This window comes from Vicugna pacos, chromosome 15 (genome assembly GCF_048564905.1).
Source record: "Vicugna pacos chromosome 15, VicPac4, whole genome shotgun sequence".
NCBI classification, from domain to species: Eukaryota; Metazoa; Chordata; class Mammalia; order Artiodactyla; family Camelidae; genus Vicugna; species Vicugna pacos.
In genome coordinates this window covers 35,223,026-35,240,706 of record NC_133001.1, presented here as the reverse complement: position 1 = coordinate 35,240,706, position 17,681 = coordinate 35,223,026, and the positions used below count along the sequence as shown (strand labels likewise).

Genomic DNA, 17,681 nt, shown 5'->3' with positions numbered 1-17,681 from the left:
CCCACCTGACCAACTTCTCACATCTATATTAATGAGGAAGTAATATTAATTCTAAAATAATCCTGTAGAAAATCTGTATGCCTCTGTACAAATGTAAGAAGGAAGTGAAATTCCCAAAGATTGAAAACTAAATAATACAGACTCTACCAAAACATTAGTTATGAATTTCAATGGGCTCAAAAAGAGAAACATTAAAGTTACAAATGCTATTTAAGTTAAAATCTTACCTTTAAATTAAAAACATTTTTGCAAAAATATTTATAAAAACCCCTGCTAATATTTGATGAAAGGGACATTAAAAGCAAAGATAATTAAAGACACATAGATGGTTCTACAGACCTACGAAAGGAAATTTAACCTTACTTTAGGCCACATTTAAATAGATAAGTCACTGCTAACACGCAGAAGACACAGGTCATTTTTACGAACCACATAATATTTTTGGACTGTTAATTACAACAGAACATAAGATAAGGTAAAACCAGAAGATAAAAACAGAAGATAAGGAAAAACTATACAAAGCATAGGAACTGAAATAAAAACAGTAAAATGAGGGGCGTGAATCCAAATATACTAATCTTACTGATACGATTTTTAAACCAAAGTATGCTAATTTGTCTGAAACAAATTTGAAACACAGGCATGGTCCATTAAAAAAGAAAATGTAACTGATTCACACTACCTATATACATAAGTTCTTGATAATACAGAACATACCAACTCTTCCATCAAATTATTAAAGATATTTAGCTAAGAGTCTTTAAAAAATGGTATCATACAAGGCAGGGGATGGATGGATGGGAAATAAACAAAATAACCCTCAATTTTCAAATTTTCACATATTCTGATATTTACTAAAAGCTCATTTACTTATTTTTAAGAGACAATGAGAGTGGCCCTCAGCAGTTTAAGTAAAATCAGGATCTAAAGGGAAGAAAGAGGAGGATATACAAAAGGGCAGAATACAGGGCACCCAGGAAGAACAAGGTATGGACCTGGCCTCAGGTGCTCCTAGGTCCCATCCTTTTAGTAAGCCACCTTGATGCTTTACTCCTTCTACCTCTTGTTTTCTCTGAAAACAAGTAAGATTTCTTAAGTCCTCTTGACTTCACAATGATTTTCCTGCTTTACTAAAGAGACAAACTAAATAATTAGTATTTTAAAGCTGGGATATAGGCTCCAGCTGTTAAGACTCTGAAATTTCAGACTTCAGGCTTTTAGTCTATTAGGACTATTCCCAAAATGCTCAGAATCAATAAACAACTGATTGATCCATATGTGTTAACTCATTGTTGCATGTATAATTTATAGGAAAGCATTGTAAACAATATTAATTAGAAATACTGACAAAAATAGCATGCACAGTAAGTACCTTTTGATAAACAATGGAGCACACGAGATCCTTGACAGCAGATAAAGATAGTTCCTGGGCTTCAATGGTAACACTCTCCCGTGTAAGGCCAATTTGCAGTAGAAATGAAACTGTATGCACTGAGCCTCTGGAGTTGGTGAGTGATGGTGTACTGAAACTTCCATTAGAGAGTCGCCCAGAGAGTCCTGTTTTAGGACTTGAACACGGAGAAGGAGTTGGAAGCACAGCAGGAAGAGTTGTAGGTAATACAGACTTCTGGGCTGATGGAGGAGAATTGTTTGCAGACATCTGCCTTTTTTAAGTCTTTTAAAACAGTTGTCAATTCTTTTTCAATGGTTATGAGGAGGCCTTAAAATCACAGCAGTAAAAAAATGACTGTACTTTTCGATTTAGTTGAAAGCTTCTTTATTTCCTCTTTTAAACCACTCATGCTGATGATGGCAAGTTCTTCAACTGTGAGTTGAATTCACAAAAGGTCCTACTTCCCGTAATATCAGTCCCATCAAAAAAGAATCTTGTCTTTAGGACCACAACCAGGGATTTGGAAAGGATTTAACATCACGGAATTATTCTCATCAGAAGAGAACTGACATTGCTTATTTACTGAACATCTTCATCTATTTTCTTTTAAGTCTATTCTTGTCTCTCTCTTTTAGTTTCATAAAATACATAATGAATAAAAACTGTTTTTCTGTCAAGATGAAATCTTCCTGGTTTAAAAAAACAGTAAGTGTTTAGGATTAATCTATTCAGTACTTATCCTGTGGTTCACTGATTTAATGGGACACTTCCTCAAATGTTCACACCTTAAATCACCTTCTCAAATGTCTTCATTTTCATTTTAGGGGAGTAAATTTTCCAGGATTAAGCACAAAGCTTTTTAAAGTAGTACAGGCATATTCCATTTGATAAATGGGTCCATCATGAAAAGTTGATGCTTTCTGAAATGTAGTCAGCCTGGAATAAATTTTTTAAAAAATTTTAATACTTTATACTCACTTGATATTATTTCAAAAATACAAGAATCTCTATACTTTTTTTAAAAATGGTAATTTTTGGTTGTATGTTTATAATTCACCAATAAATCCTAATGGGTAGCCATTTTTTGGTCTAGTTATCAGAGCCACTTTTCACTACAGGCATAATTTCAGGGAGAGCCTCCTGCTCAAAGAGAGTATCCCTGGAATTCCTCCCTATTACCTGAAACTTGCAGATCAAAACATTTTCATTCCACAAATACACAACTGAGTTATGACAAAAACAGAAAAATAGAAGGGGCCAAAAAAAGTAAAACGGACATTCACATAGAAATAAAGTATATACCACTCTGCCATACAAAAGATGTATAATACTGTCCTAACATAGATAAAAGTATTCTTCTTCCTACTAAAAGCCTAATTCTGCCAAAACATGAGTCCTGACTTGCTTTGTAGACAGATCTCTTTCAGAAAACTAAGGAAGCAGGAGGGCATATACTAAACAGTTACATGGCATACAAAGAACTGCAGAAGACATACTTAAGGCAGGAACGTAGGAGGAAAGCAATCTCGATTTCGATCTCCCCATAAAAAGTTTCTAAAAGTAAAAAAGAACACTTAGCACAGTTACACATGTATGAGTTTTACATAAGGACAGTTCAAAAGAAAAAAATTTTAAGTGACCCCCATGGCAAAGTGACATGGCTCACAAGAGATGGATCTTTCCATTCAAATTCTATCTATAGACCTGTAAATAATTCCAATGATGAAAAAGAGTGAAACATCCAGTGTGGTTGTAGAATGAATCTCTGGAGAATAGTTAAGGGAGGTAAACAAATTAGGATGAACATTAATAGAAAAGCAAAAACAAATGGATGTAGTATTAGGAATGAGAAAGTTCAGGAAAAACTAAGGCTTAGAAAAAACTGCTTAAAGATAACAAAAGCTTTTAGAGCTACATTAAATAAATAATTTTTATCCACCTTATGATGTATAGCACTTAACATCTTGTAAATGTTTCATACACTCTAACTCATGGTATCTCTTTGGAATTTGACAGCACAAATATTATTTTTGCAGGTGAGAAAACTAAAGCACAAAGCAGATAAAGTAACTTTCCCAGCATCAACAGCTATTAAGAGGTAGAGAATTAGGACCCAAGTTTCATACTTTCCTACCAAGTGCTGTTTTCACAATAACATACTATTTCTCAAAGAGAACAAGGAACTGAGAGAATCACTGCTCAGAGAGGATGTTGTTAAGGTTGAGAGAGCATGTAGAGAAGGCAGATTTGCTCAACTTATATTTTGCTTATCTTCCTTCAGTTTTTAAACTAAAGTTGCGGAAGAGCACTGAGAACCGAAACCTAAGCCTGGTGAGTAAGAGAGACAAAACACCTTTATCTGAGTGCAAGATGCAATCCATTCATATTGCTAAAGCAATTAGCAAGTGCAATCACAAAGCTAACTCCTATAATCTTGGAGAAAGAGTTCAGAAAGAGAGAAATAATCAAGGCCTGGAGATGGGTAAGAGGTGCTTCAAGTTTTGTGGCATGGAGAAGTTGGGAAACAGATTTTGGAAACTTCACACGTATAAACTTAACATTAACCCTCAGCCAAATCTGAGAACAGATTATGAAAGCAAATGGGTTTTGAATACCTAGAAAAGAGTACAATGATCACTAATGATTCATGTCACCGTGAATTTAAATAGAACAAATAATGCCAACTACATTTCTACCTTGGGAAAAAGTGGTTATTAGCCTTTTCAGAAGGAGGAAATAATAACTTACAGTAACTGAGTTCTATCTGCCAGACACTGTTCTAAGCACTCCATATGTATCTCCTCATTTAATCCTCACAACAACCCATTATATAGTTGAGGAAACAGGCTTAGAGATTAAAGTACTTGCCCAAGATCACACAATTAGCAAAGCCAGGAAAAAAAATAGTGTATTCTGGCAGAAACAGTACTCAAAGATGGTATTCCATGCTATTTTTGTAAATATGTCGCTTGGGTGTGAGTTGCACGATACTGTAGTTGGGTAAGTTTGCTGCTCTGTATCAACTCAGAGAAGTCCTTAGGGGAGTGCCTTGGAACTCTGCCCTTAGCCCTATATTGTTTTCGATTATTCATAAGACAATAAATACATGGAAGATATGCTTATAAAATCTTCAGATGGTACAATCTAGGAGAAATAAACGAAAATTCAAGCAAACTGTAACAATGATGAGTGTAAAGCTTAGGCATTTAGTTCAAAAAGTTAAACGTGCAATATAGAAATGGAGAAATGCTGACCCAGAGCCTGTTCATTAGAGGAGTTATCAACCCAAGAGTTTAAGACGAGCTGCTAACATAATGGGTGACTAAAAGAACCAATGAAAACCTAAACCCCCACAACACTGTGAACACATCAGCGTCAATCTGTATATTGGCTGCAAGTCAGCATATATTACCATCGTATTTATTTTTACAGTCCACATTTTTTAGCGCTATACTGATTTAAAAAATGATAGAGTATGTATCCAGATAAAGGTGAAAACAATGTCATGTGACAAGTACGTTTAACAAAACCAAATAGAATAATGGTCTTCAAATATTTGAAAAGGTGTTAAGAGAACAACTGGTTTTATTCAATATCACTGCAGAGGACAGCAGTAAAATGAAGATAACAGCACTGCTTACTTATCTCACAAGATATTACAAGGACTGAGCTACTACTGCATGTACAATACCTACAATGGTACCTGGCTTACCGTAAGTGTTCAGTAAGTTTTAGCAATTCCCACAGTAATTAGATGAAGGAATTAACAATTAAGCTCCTACTTTACACTAAACACTGCAACTGAGATATGATACTTCATTAAATCCTTGCTGTGACCCTAGATTTGTTTACCTCAGTTTTACAAAGAAGGAATCAGAGTTTCGGAATTGTGGGTTGCCCACAAGTACACAGCTAATAAGTGATGGAACTGGGATTCACACAAAAGCTTCCTTGACTCCAAAGCCCACATTCTTTATATTACTTCATTTCACCTCCAACAATCTAACGAGAACACGTTTTCTTATGAGGTAATGAGGTCCTTAACATACCTGATCTGAGTAGTTTCAAAAAGCTGAAAAAAAGCTTGAAAAAGTTAGTAAACATCTATGAATAATATCGTATACAGGTTAAATACTTCAAAATACAACACACTTATGTGTCCGATAATGATCTATTTTTGATAGATATCTTTCCACTATATTTCCATTTTATAACATATGCTAATATCAACCAAATACCCGTAACTGTCTTGGAATTACAATCGACTATCAGAACTATTGATAATTATTAGTAAACCATGTGTTATACTTTTGCATAAAAATATTTTTTAAAGTTTCAGCATGAACACAAATAGAAGAAACTAATTGAGCTGTCTTATTAGCTTCTGCCCACTCATCCCATCTGTTTTCCTTCTCCTTGTTTCGTCGTATGGAATCTTGATTTGATCTGTAAGATGCAACAAGATATAGGGTGCAAAATATTAAGACTAAATATCAAAAGAATCTAATAACTCTAATTAATTTTGTCTTTATGCTTCAACCAGAAAACTAAGAACAGTACACCTTACTAATTTATAAATTATATATCAATTAGATATGTTTGTTGCTAATGGCTATGAGCTAACAAGCATTTCTAGTATGTTTATTTGGAACATCTCAAATATTCTTTTGGGGAGTTAATCTGTCATATATTCCATTCAAATGAGCTTATACAATCTGTCACTATTGTTGAATGGGATCAAAAGATGGTATACTAAATGAATCTGAGCCCTTTTATTAAAGACAAGGTAAAAACAAAGGCTCTGGAGGTTAGAGGACTTAATCGAAATTACTTCATGGTAACATCACAGGTTGATCTACTCTTTCTCTCCCCCTCCCTTAACTCCCCCTTACACGTACATTACCTCATTTCTTAGCAAAGCCTCTAATTATAAGAAGCTCTGATAGCAGCATTTTCATTCAACAAATATTTACTGAGTGTCCATTATTTGCTAGACTATTATGAAACACACTGGGGTTTTACAGCAGTGACCAAAACAGAAGTGGCTGCTGCTGTCCCTGGCGCTTACAAAGTGATGTAGGACACAAACATTAAACAAATAGTTACATAAATAGCAAGGCAATTATAAATTACGAAAAGTGATATGACAGAGTATATGGAGAAGACCTAATTTCAACTGGGGTCACAGGCAAGGTGCCTTTAAGGAAGCTAAGACCTAAAGGATAAGTAGGAGTCAGGGAAGCAGAGAGAAGCAAAGAGGATTCCAGAGAGACAAAACAAATCCAGCTAGTAAATACTTCAAAAGGAAGTTCATTATTGAGTGTGGCCAGCATCATTTTTGTACTCAGTAAAGGATAAAGTGAAGGGGTAAAACGCTTTTTCCTATTCATAGTATTTACCATGACTCCCTACCAGTAATGGGTTTTCTTGGTTTTAGTTTTGTGTGCTAGGAATGCTAATAAACTCAGGGTCTTTTTTTCCCTCCTGTTAATATGTACTGTATTATTATGTAAAAAAGCACGTGGCCTTTTTCAGTGCAGTACATACCAGTGTCCTGAAGTCAGTTTCCATGTTCTGCTTTGATACAGGCTTAAATTGTTGAATAATCCTGATGTTGCTTTTATATTATATAAAAAATTCAAATGAACTGTTGTTGGTTTTTAAAAATCATAGTTCATAGCATTTACATATTTTCAAATATGTAACCATTACCCTAGATTAATATAATACTTTCCCTCCTAAGAGCTTAGCATTCAACTAAATTGTTGCTGCTAAAATTCTGCTCATCTAGACCTAGGGTATTTGAATTTCAGTCTTTTCCACTGTCAGAGAAAATTAGAGAGAGCACACCATGTCTGCTCTCTGCTCAGGCACTGACAAGTAATAAGATTACAGACTGCCAGTCTGGCAATGCTATATGACTCTATGTTGAGCTTCATGTATCTTCATCACCTCTCTTTGCACCAGTGGTATGGGAGAAATCTGACTGGCTGATAGCCAATGAGCAATTTCTCACATATGGCCACTATAAACTAACCACACAAGTGGAGAAAACTTTTTTCTACACTGAAATTAAAAGTAAAACATCTCCTAAGTACATTAAGTTTTTTCATTAACGAGTCAGCTGCTCCAAAGAGGTGCACATACAAGTTCAAGTTGAATTACATAATCAGACTCTGATTATTATTAAATCAAATTAAAAACTGTGCTAGCCAATAATTTCCCCATATATCAAGTTCCATAAAAGTAGCTTCTTTTAAAAATGAGCAATTAACTCCAATATGGTAATATTTTCATCAACTTTAGAATGTCTTTTTTAAAACGAGAACAAAACGTCCATAAAGAAAAGTGCACTTAAATGACCAATCCTTTGTGGTATTTTTTCCAGTTCCTAAACAACTGTTAAAAAGTTAATATCCAAAAACTTGATTACTTGATTTATTAAGCTTTTTTTGTGTGTGGCAGTGTTTAGATTGAAAACAATTCACTGAGAGAAATTTCTATTTCAAAGAGTCATCCCATGAAACTGAAAGCTTACAAAATTCAATTTGTATATTTAAAAGATTCACTCTGGGATGCTTAAAAAATTCGTTTCAAGATAATAACGCAGTCAACATTCTTAAATCTGAGTCATCCTCAAAAGTTAAATGCTATATACCAAATTATATAACTTAGGATGGAAAATCGGCTTGTCAAATACTCCAGGCTCCTAGGATCAGGCCTACCACATCTATATTACCTACCGAAGCAAAACCTAACATGATGGTTTCTGTGACACGTTTCAAACACTGTCATTATAATTTGTAACTTCTTTTTGGCTGAATTTCCATGCTTGCTCTCAGTCCAGATCCTAACGGGACGAAGAATGGGTTCCTTTACAAAGCAAAACTGGCCTTGACCTCGGTCTGGGGAACTTGCGGATGCCTCCAGCAGCAAATCCACAGGTATTCCCCTTACATATTGCAGTAAAGTTGGTAAGTAGGCTTGATCTAAGCAAAAATCACAGCTGTTAAAAATTTAAAAGAACTGCAGCATTAAGTACAAAGTAGAAATAGTGTAAGAGTAATACAATCATAGTTTCTAGGGTACGAATTACGGTATTTTAAGTTTTCATTTCATTTGAGGCTACAGCTCATTAAGGCTGTGTCGAACAAAGTAGTAGTATAGGGTGTAACTTATCCTTCCTAATCAAAGATGACACTGATAGTCTTATTTCCGGTGGGGATGGGTGTGGTTGAAGAGACAGTTACGTCCAAGCCATCAATCTGTGTATGGAAAAGTCTGCAGGTCTCACACACGCTGTCGCTCGATTTATATTCGTGCCCGCACACGGCAAGGCCTATGCTTCTGACTGCGATGACTTCAAATAAAATATCCAACGGGCAATCGAGTGGTATGTGGTTATTTTTATTGCTCAAAGAAACAGTCGCGCTCCTCAGTGTTTCATCTTAAGAAAAACCTCCCGGGGGTGAGAACGACTCGGAGCAACGCTGCAACTTGCAAAACTCAACACAGTCAGGAAACTGAGGTGTAGGGGCTTAGGTTCTCTGAGCACCGTTGCCTCACTCGTTTCAGACGGGTACAAGATAAAGGAGTGAAAAGGGAAAGAGGCTTATCCAAAATTCCGCAGCGTTAAGTGCCGCCGGTCTGGCGTCGAGGGCTAGTTTGGGGGACCCGGTAACAGACTGTGACCGAGGGGCCGGGCGCGGTGGTCGCTGGCGGAGCGCGACTCCAACTTGGCGTCGGCGCCCACGCCGGAACTTGGCCCCATCTGGCGGCCGCGCCGGCGCCCCCGCTCGCCGCTGCGCCCACCGCCCGCTCCTCCCGCGGCGCGCCCCGCCAACTTCCCGCCCAGCCTCGGCGGCCGCCGCCCAGCCCCGCGCAGGATCCGAGTCCCGCCGCCGCCGCCGCGTGCCGGCGGGCGGGTGGGGGAGGGGGCGCCGCCGCCTCACCCGACGGACCGGGAGAACAAAGCGGCGGCGCTAACTTTTTCGGTGTCTGTTCCGCGCCCCCTGAGGCGACTACTTACAGAGGCGGGCTCGGCCGGTCGTGAGAAACTCCGCGTCCGCCAGCGTCTGTGTCCCGAACCAGGCGCCAGCGCGGTTTCACGCGCCTCGCAGGATCCCGCTCGCCGCAGGAGCCCCTTCCTCCGCTCCTCCCTCCTCCCGGTCCCGTCCTGAGGCCCGAGGGCGGGGGGCCGGGGCGTGCGGGGCGGGGGCGCGCGAGGGGCGGGGGCGCGCGGCCCGCGCGGGGCCTGTCGGGAGCTGTAGTCTCCCCGCGGGCCCGGCGCGGTGGTAGCGTCGCGGGGATGTCGCTCAGTGTCTTGACACCACGCGGGGGCAACAGGAGTTCCGGGCGCTTTGCGGCTCGCTCTACACCCTCCGAGGTCCCGGCGTCTCCGTGAGCTCAGGAGAGCGGGGCGCGACTGTCTACTTACTTCAGTTACACACTGTACTTGATACCCGTTACTGCTACTGAACTGCCTCTTTCTCTTTTGTCGTCTGCTCTGATGGAGGCAAGGGGCAAGAGGTGTTAAGCTGGACGCAGAACTCGTAGGGGGTCTGCAGCAGAGAGCAATTTCCCCCTGAGATATCTCCTTTCTGCTTCCTGTTTCCCTGCCGAGTGCTTGCCCTCCAGATGGCCGTCTAGCATAACAGCCCCGGGCAATGGACACCAAGACAGATACATCCAGAGCCCTTCACCTAAAGCAGAGTACATTGAAGTTTCTACTTTCAATGTGTTTTTTTGTTTCCTACTTGTCCATCTTTAAACTCGAGTTTGTCCCCTACCATAAGAGTGAAGTGCAGCCAAGAATCACCAACTTAGGCTTCCATGTGACATTGACAAAAGTGACAATGTGGGAGGTGGGGGGGAGGCAGAGGGGGTGAGATCCAGAGGGAAAATACATGAGGTGTTAGATTATACATGTTTTATGTGAGAGAAAAGCGTGAGCAGCTGACACACCCATTTCCCAGAAACGACCTAATTCTCCTTATGTACAAATTTCATCTCAAAGTACTTAAGTCAAATATTTTGAGACAAGCGGATGGTCTAACAATCCATCCCCATGCAGAGGTGGAGGGCAGTTTTTTTTTTAGAATAGAAAAAAAAAAAAAAACCCTAAGTGGGTTCCTACTTTTTATACCAAGACATCAACCTTAGTGTATGTCCTTGAATTTTAAGTTAAATGAGAATTTTAAAATAATTTATATTAAAGATAGAGCAAGTAAAATTGTGTATAACTCTGATCTACTCCAAAGCGATTTTTTTTAGAAAACACTTCTGAAACTTTCTTGGGATTAGAAGTTACTAAATGTTTCACATTCATTAATACCTAATTCAATTTAACATTTTATACTGAGTCTTATTCTGCTATTCTCTTACTTTAAAATTGAAAGTAAATTCCCTCAAGTTTAAGTTCCTTTTAAAAAGTACTCTTACCTAACTTTGCCTTTTTCTTCCTTCCACTTCCCAACAGACTTTTAGTCCAACCCCAAATATCCTCTCTCAGCAAGATTCCCAGGACCTCATTGGAGCAGCTTACAGCCAGTCCCATCTCACTAGTGACTTCCATTTTCTCTCGTGGTCCTTAAAGAGACGGAAGTTACTCTTTCTAGAAGTAACTTCTAAATGAATCAAGCTGCTATTTTATAGAGGTGTAAGGATTTGAGTATGTGTGTGAGAACACATATATTCATTTCATTTCCACTTTTCTGCTTCTCTTTTTAAAAATAAAATCATCTCCACTTCAGATGAATCTTTCAACAGTATATTTAAGTGTGTAAGAGTGTCTTTGTACTGGTAATTTTTTTCTTTGACATGAACTACAGTTTTCTCAAGACACTGCATTCCTATTCAAAGAGTACTGCAGAGATAAAGATTAGGTTTAATAAGTAAGAGTATTACCATATGAGAATTTTATCCGTGAGAGAAAATATAATTAGAATGACCCCTATGGAAAAGATTTTTCTTCTTCGTGATGTTTTATGAAATAAACTTTATAAATTTCCTCTTCTGAGGCTATAGTTGTGAATCTTCCTGACCTACATTTCTTGGGTCCCCCCCACCTTGTACTTAATGACACACAACATAACCATTCACATGTATTACCTAATACAAGCAGAAAGAGTTAACACTTTGTGACTTAAGATAGCCGAGTTACCTAATTCAGACCCTAAATGTAGAAAACCTGACTTGCTAAGGCCCCAGGAGAAGAAATAGTCATTATTTTTAAGCTTGAACTGGGTTTAATTTGAAGAATATGATTACTGGAAAATTACTTTTGATTTTTTTTTTTGTATTTTTTTCCCCATGACCTTGAAACATATGTGAAAAATTCAGAAAGCATTTGGGTTTCAATATAGTTTGTAAAATAGTTATGGGGAAAATGCTTCAGGATTTATCTCTGTCAACAGACATGACCTTGATGTATTCTTCAAAATGTCCTTTCTCAAAAGGGAACCCTCCTACACTGTTGGTGGGAATGTAAATTGGTGCAGCTACTGTGGAGAACAGGATGGAAATTCCTTAAAAAACTAAAAAGAGAGTTATCCTATGATCCAGCACAGGGATCTATGGGTAACTGCACCAGCCTGAGCAACTAACTGGATGGGAAGGGTTGGGATAGGACTTTGAAAATAGAGTCTAACCTAAATTCTGCCATTTAGTAACCACGTGCTACTTAATCTCACTAAGAATCGATTTCCTTACCTGTAAAATGAGGGGAGATAATTACTCATCCCATAGAGTTGTGCGAATTAAATGGGGGGGACATCTAGCGCACTACACATGTAATGGGCATTAAAGGTAGTCTGCCTGAGGTGGCATCGTGTGACCACAGGCAAGTTGACCTCCATGTGCTTCAGCCTCATCATCATTGTAATGGATAATGGAAGTCCTTACTCCATGAGTTGTATAAAGACTAAAGGAGCTAACACAGGGAAAACACTTAAAATAATTCATATGGTGAATGCTCAATAAATGTTAGCTATTATTATTCACATTAAAAAGAGCTTTTTCCATCGTCACAACTTCTGCTCTGGCAGCACAGAAGAAGAAAAGCTGCTAAGCTTCTGTCTACGGAGGGAAATTTAAAATGATAACAAAGAGTTGAAAAGGAACAGAAATCTCTCTGGCTATAGAATGAATTTCTTTTTACATCATCAAAGGAAGATCCTACTGCACAGATCCTTAACTGACCAGAAGCCATCACTGCAAGCTTTCCTAATGTAATAGCTTTGTGTGTTCCATTGCAGGATAAAGTCATTGAATAGTTTTATGTTTGTTGCTTTTATTTTTAATATAGTAGGGAGGCTTTAATGACTGGAACATTTTACTATAATTTGTACTATGATTTGAGGTTTCATGAACCTCAAATTTCAAAATCTCAAGTGTCTCCAGAAAGAATTGTTCTTATATAACCTTTAAATTGTCTCATGGTCACTTGAATGATGGTGAAGTGTTGAGCTGAAGGTTGTTAATTTAGCTTGTTTTTTTTTCCCTAGGTACCCCTTGAAACTTTACAGTCCTTGATGTTTTGATTTAATAAGTATTTTTGAAAGGCTACTATGGGCAAGGCACTTGATAGGATCTGTAATTGAAACAACTCTTGTTCTCAAGAACCTAAAGTTTATTAAATAAGATATGTGAAAATCTATAATATAGAGAAAAAAGTAAAAAAAATAAGTAAAAGGCAAAATAAACAGAAGATGTCTGGGAAGTTACAAGACATACCCCTGACCAGGGGAAGTTTAAATGCATAGAAAAAGAAGATTTTAGTGGGCTTTGAAGAAAGAATAGGATTTGGAAATACAGGGGAGAGAAATGGGAGAAAAAAAATTCTAGATGGAAAAAACAAGAGCAAAGTTACACAGATGTGAAAACATGGGGCACATTTGTGGACCAAATAGTTCAGTTAGGCTGAGTGATTGGATTTTTTTCCCTCCCACAATTTTCTTAAATTGAGATATAACTCACAAACTATAAGATTCACCTTTTAAATGTGTACAATCTACTGGTTTTAGTATATTCACAAAGTTAACACAATGTCACACTAATTTCAGAATATTTTCATCACCCCAAAAACAAACCTCATGCTCTTTGCAGTCACTCCCCATTACTTCAGGGGTGGCTGGCCCACCCAGTGAGCTCCCAGTGGAGTCACAGGTGCTTGCTGTTGGAAGCCCTTGGGTGGACAAGCACAGCATGGTGAGTGTGGAGGGGATACTGGCAGGGAATCTATTACATATGACACGTGTGGCTTTAACCTCTGTCACAAATCTGTATCTCTAGCCTTGATTTCTTTCTGTAACCACTTGAATGTTTCACAGAAAGATGACAAATACAAAGTGTCCCTAAATGAACTCACCTTTTCCTTGAAACCTTTTCCTTTTCCTGTATTTCCAGTCTTAGTGCATAGTAATACCATCTGTTTAGTCATCCAAGACAGAAACTTCTTGGTCACCTAAACTCCTTTTCCCTGTTCTCCAAATCCAATTGGTGACCAAGTCCCATCAATTTCATACCATCACATCTCTGTGTTGTATGCCCTTTCTTCTTTTCCACAGCTACTGTCTTAGTTCAGGCTTTTGTTAGCTCTCACCTGAAAGACTGAAATGACCATCTCAGAGTTTTCCTTGCTTGAATCTTCTGTAATTCATTATCCACTCTGCCATCGGAGTGATAGTTCTAAAATGCAGAATTGATCATATGATTTTCTGAGCCTAACATTATTCAATAGCTAACCAATGTCTTTATTGTGCAGACTCTCTAGCATGGCATATAATGGACCTCCTCCTGCTTTCTCTTACTGCTATTCCTCATTCCTCACATACCTAGCAACTTAAGCAGTGGCAGACTGCTGGCTGTTCCCAGCATGTTTTTGCTGAGGTGATACCTGTCTCTCATTTTCTATCTGATATGCGATTCCAAGACTTATTCAGTTCAAGCTGTCCTCTAAGATGCCTTTCCTATCCACTTCAGGTCAGATGGGAGTAACCATTCTTTTCTTTGTGCTCCAGACATAATTCTTCCATAGCACCCGTGATGCCTTATGACACCACAGTCTCTCTTACTAAACTGTAAGCTCCTTGAGAGCAGGGGCCATACCTAATTCCCTATATCCCTTGCAGAGTGCCTTGCACAGTCTTAGTTGCACAGACAGGGATGAATACTAGAGATCTGGGAATTATTGCATAGGGTGGAGAATGAAAATACGTGAAGGGATGAAATTATCCCATGGGAGGGCTGGGGGCAGGAATAACATTTACTGAGGTCCTACTATACAGAAGGAGGCAGGATTCTAGGTTTGATTTCAGAGACTGCACCTTTCACTAATCATATAAGGACTGAAGGAGGTCCAACCTATTTGGCAATAGTAAGTTAATAATTTGTTGACTCTGGTGAGAGAGGTGTCAAGAGAAGATTCAGGGCTAAAGCCAAACTGCAGTGAATTGAGGAGGTAAACAGACGATGAAAAAAAGACATAGAGTCCACTGGTAGTTCTCAAATTTTCAGATTTCAAGGACAAGTCAATTTATAAAAAGCCAGAGACTAACTGAGGTGCCAGCTTCTCGTTTTACCAACTGAGAACATAAAAGTAAAGCAAGACCTCAAAATCACCAATCATTAGGGGAATGCAAATCAAAACTAAGTGAGACACTACCTCATACCCATCAGGATGGCTACTGTCAAAAAACAGAAAATAACAGGTGTTGGTGAGCACGTGGAAAAACTGAAACTCTTGAGCACCATTGATGGGAATGTAAAGCAGTGCAGCAGCTATGGAAAACAGTACAGCAGTTCCTCAAAGAATTAAAAATTAGAATTACCATATGATCCAGCAATTCCACTTCTGGGTATATAGCCAAAAGAACTGAAAGCAGGGTCTCAAGGAAACCATCAACAAAATGAAAAGACAACCTACTGAATTGGAGAAAATACTTGTAAATTATATGACTGATAACAGGTTAGTATCCAAACCATAGAAACAGTGCATAAAACTCAATATCAAAAAAAAAATAACCTGATTCAAAAATGGGCAGACAACTTGAATAGACATTTTTCCAAAAAAGATATACAGATGGCCAATAGGCACATGAAAAGATGCTCAACATTGCTAATCATTAGAGAAATGCAGATCAAACTCACAATGAAATGTCATCTCACACCTGTCAGAATGGCTATCCTCAAACAGTCTATAAAAATGAATGCTGGCAAGGATGTGGAGCAAAGGGAACCCTTATACATTGTTGGTAGGAAGGTAAATTGGAGCAACCACTATGGAAAACATATGGAGGGTTCTCAAAAAAACTAAAAATATAACTACCACTTGATCCAGAAATTCTACTTCTGAGCACATATCTGAAATGAAAATACCAATTCAAAAAAAATGCGCTCCAATGTTCATAGCATTATTTACAATAGCCAAGATATGGAAGCAATTTATGTGTCAATTAACAGATGAATGGATAAAGAAGATGTGGTATCTATATACAGTGGAATATTACTCAGCTATAAAAAGAATGAAATTTTGCCATTTGCAGCAACATGGATGGACCTGGAGAGTATTATGCTTAGTGAAATAAGTCAGACAGAGAAAGATGAACACTGTATATTATCGCTTATATGTGGAACCAAAAGAAATAAAACAAGTGGAGGAATATAACAAAACAGAAATAGATTCATAGATATAGAGACAAACTAGTGGTTACCAGTGTGGAGAGAAAAGAGGGGAGAGGAAAATAGAGGTAGGGAATTAGGAGGTACAAACTACCATTTATAAAATAAATAAGCTACAAGTATATATTGCACAACACAGGGAACATAGCCAAGATTTTATAATAGCTTTAAACAGAATATAACCTATAAAATATCGAATTACTGTGTTTTACATTTGAAACTAATATAATATTGTAAATCAACTATATTTCAATTAAAAGAAAGTAGGGTCTCAAAGAGATATTTGTACACTCTTGTTGATAGCAGCCACCCAAGTGAATGAATGGGATAAGTAAAATGTGGTGTAGGTATACAATGGAATAGTACTTAATCTTAAAAAGGAAGGAAATTCTGATACATGTGGTAACATGAACCTTGAGGACATCATGTTAAGTGAAATAAGCCAGTCACAAAAGACACTGTATGATTCTACTTACATGAAGTACCTAGAGTAGTCAAATTGATGGAGACAGAAAGTAGAGTAGAATGGTGGTTGCCAAGGGCTGGAGGGAGGAGGGAATGGGGAATTGTTTCATGAGTGCAGAGTTTCAGTTTTGCCAGATGAAAAGAGTTCTGGAGATGGATGAGGTGATAGTTGCACAACAATGTGAATATGCTTAATGCCACTGAACTACAATCTTAAAATGATCAAGATGGTAAATTTTATGTTATGTGTGATTTGCCACAATTAAACAACAGAGCATGACAGTTAAAAAAAAACCTCAGGAAACATCAATTATTATGTTAATTAAAATATGTAACATCAAATATGAAGGATGACTATAAAAATACTAAAGCTTTTTGATTAAAGTCAATTACTTTATTAATAAAACATTTTTCTTAATTTTCTCATTTTGTGACAGACTGAACAGGCATAGTCATGGGCAGGCATTAATACGGAACTGGCACTTGGGAACTGATGGTGCTAATAACATTAAAAATAAAAGGAAAGGGAAAGAAGGCAACAATTAAAGAAGGGGGCAGGGTCAAGGGAAGACCATTGCCTGCCTGCTGTTATTGGTCAGGCTGTACTGTTACACACTAGGATGAGTCACATATTTTTTCATATTTCTGGCAGGCACGACTTTGAATAATCATGAGGTATTTGTTTTCAGACATTCAATATATTACTGAGAACTTAGGATGCTGCCAGGTCCCGGCTCTTCTAAGGGTTATATTATAGAAGTCTTTTACACATGTAAAGCATATGCTAAAGATGTGTGCCTGCGTGTGTGTGTACCATAAAACGACAGTGTTATGTAACTTGCTGCGTAACTTAGTAAACATACGAAATAGTAGCACACAGAGATATATGTAATCAGGCTATCTAGCTACTATACCATGTTTCCCTCGTATTTTCTGTCTCTAAAAATCCTGAATGATAATTTTTACTGTATCCTATACATACGGCATGGGCCTGAATGTCATTCCTATCTGAGCCATTAGCATGGGCCTGAATGTCATTCCTATCTGAGCCATTAGCTTGTTTTCTGGTTGGTGTTCATTTTCTCTATTATTTTTTTTAACTTTTTTTTTTTTCCAATTGAAGACTGTTCTCTATTCTAAGAGT

General features: G+C 38.0%; 1 protein-coding gene across 2 annotated transcripts in view; it reads right to left on the bottom strand.

Annotated features, from left to right (window-relative positions):
* PRKD3 (protein kinase D3) overlaps nt 1-9,582 on the bottom strand; it is a 69,235-nt gene extending 59,653 nt beyond the window's left edge. Inside the window, exons 1-2 of one of the 2 annotated variants that reach the window (XM_072937913.1) lie at nt 9,423-9,560; nt 1,373-2,329 (exon numbers count right to left, since the gene is read on the bottom strand). In XM_072937913.1, the coding sequence (XP_072794014.1) occupies nt 1,373-1,660 (288 nt within the window). In that variant the 5' untranslated portion in view covers nt 1,661-2,329; nt 9,423-9,560. Of the gene's footprint in view, nt 1-1,372; nt 2,330-9,422 lie in introns of both variants that reach the window. The other variant, XM_072937914.1, reaches the window with a different exon arrangement.
* Between the last annotated feature and the right edge of the window lie 8,099 nt (nt 9,583-17,681).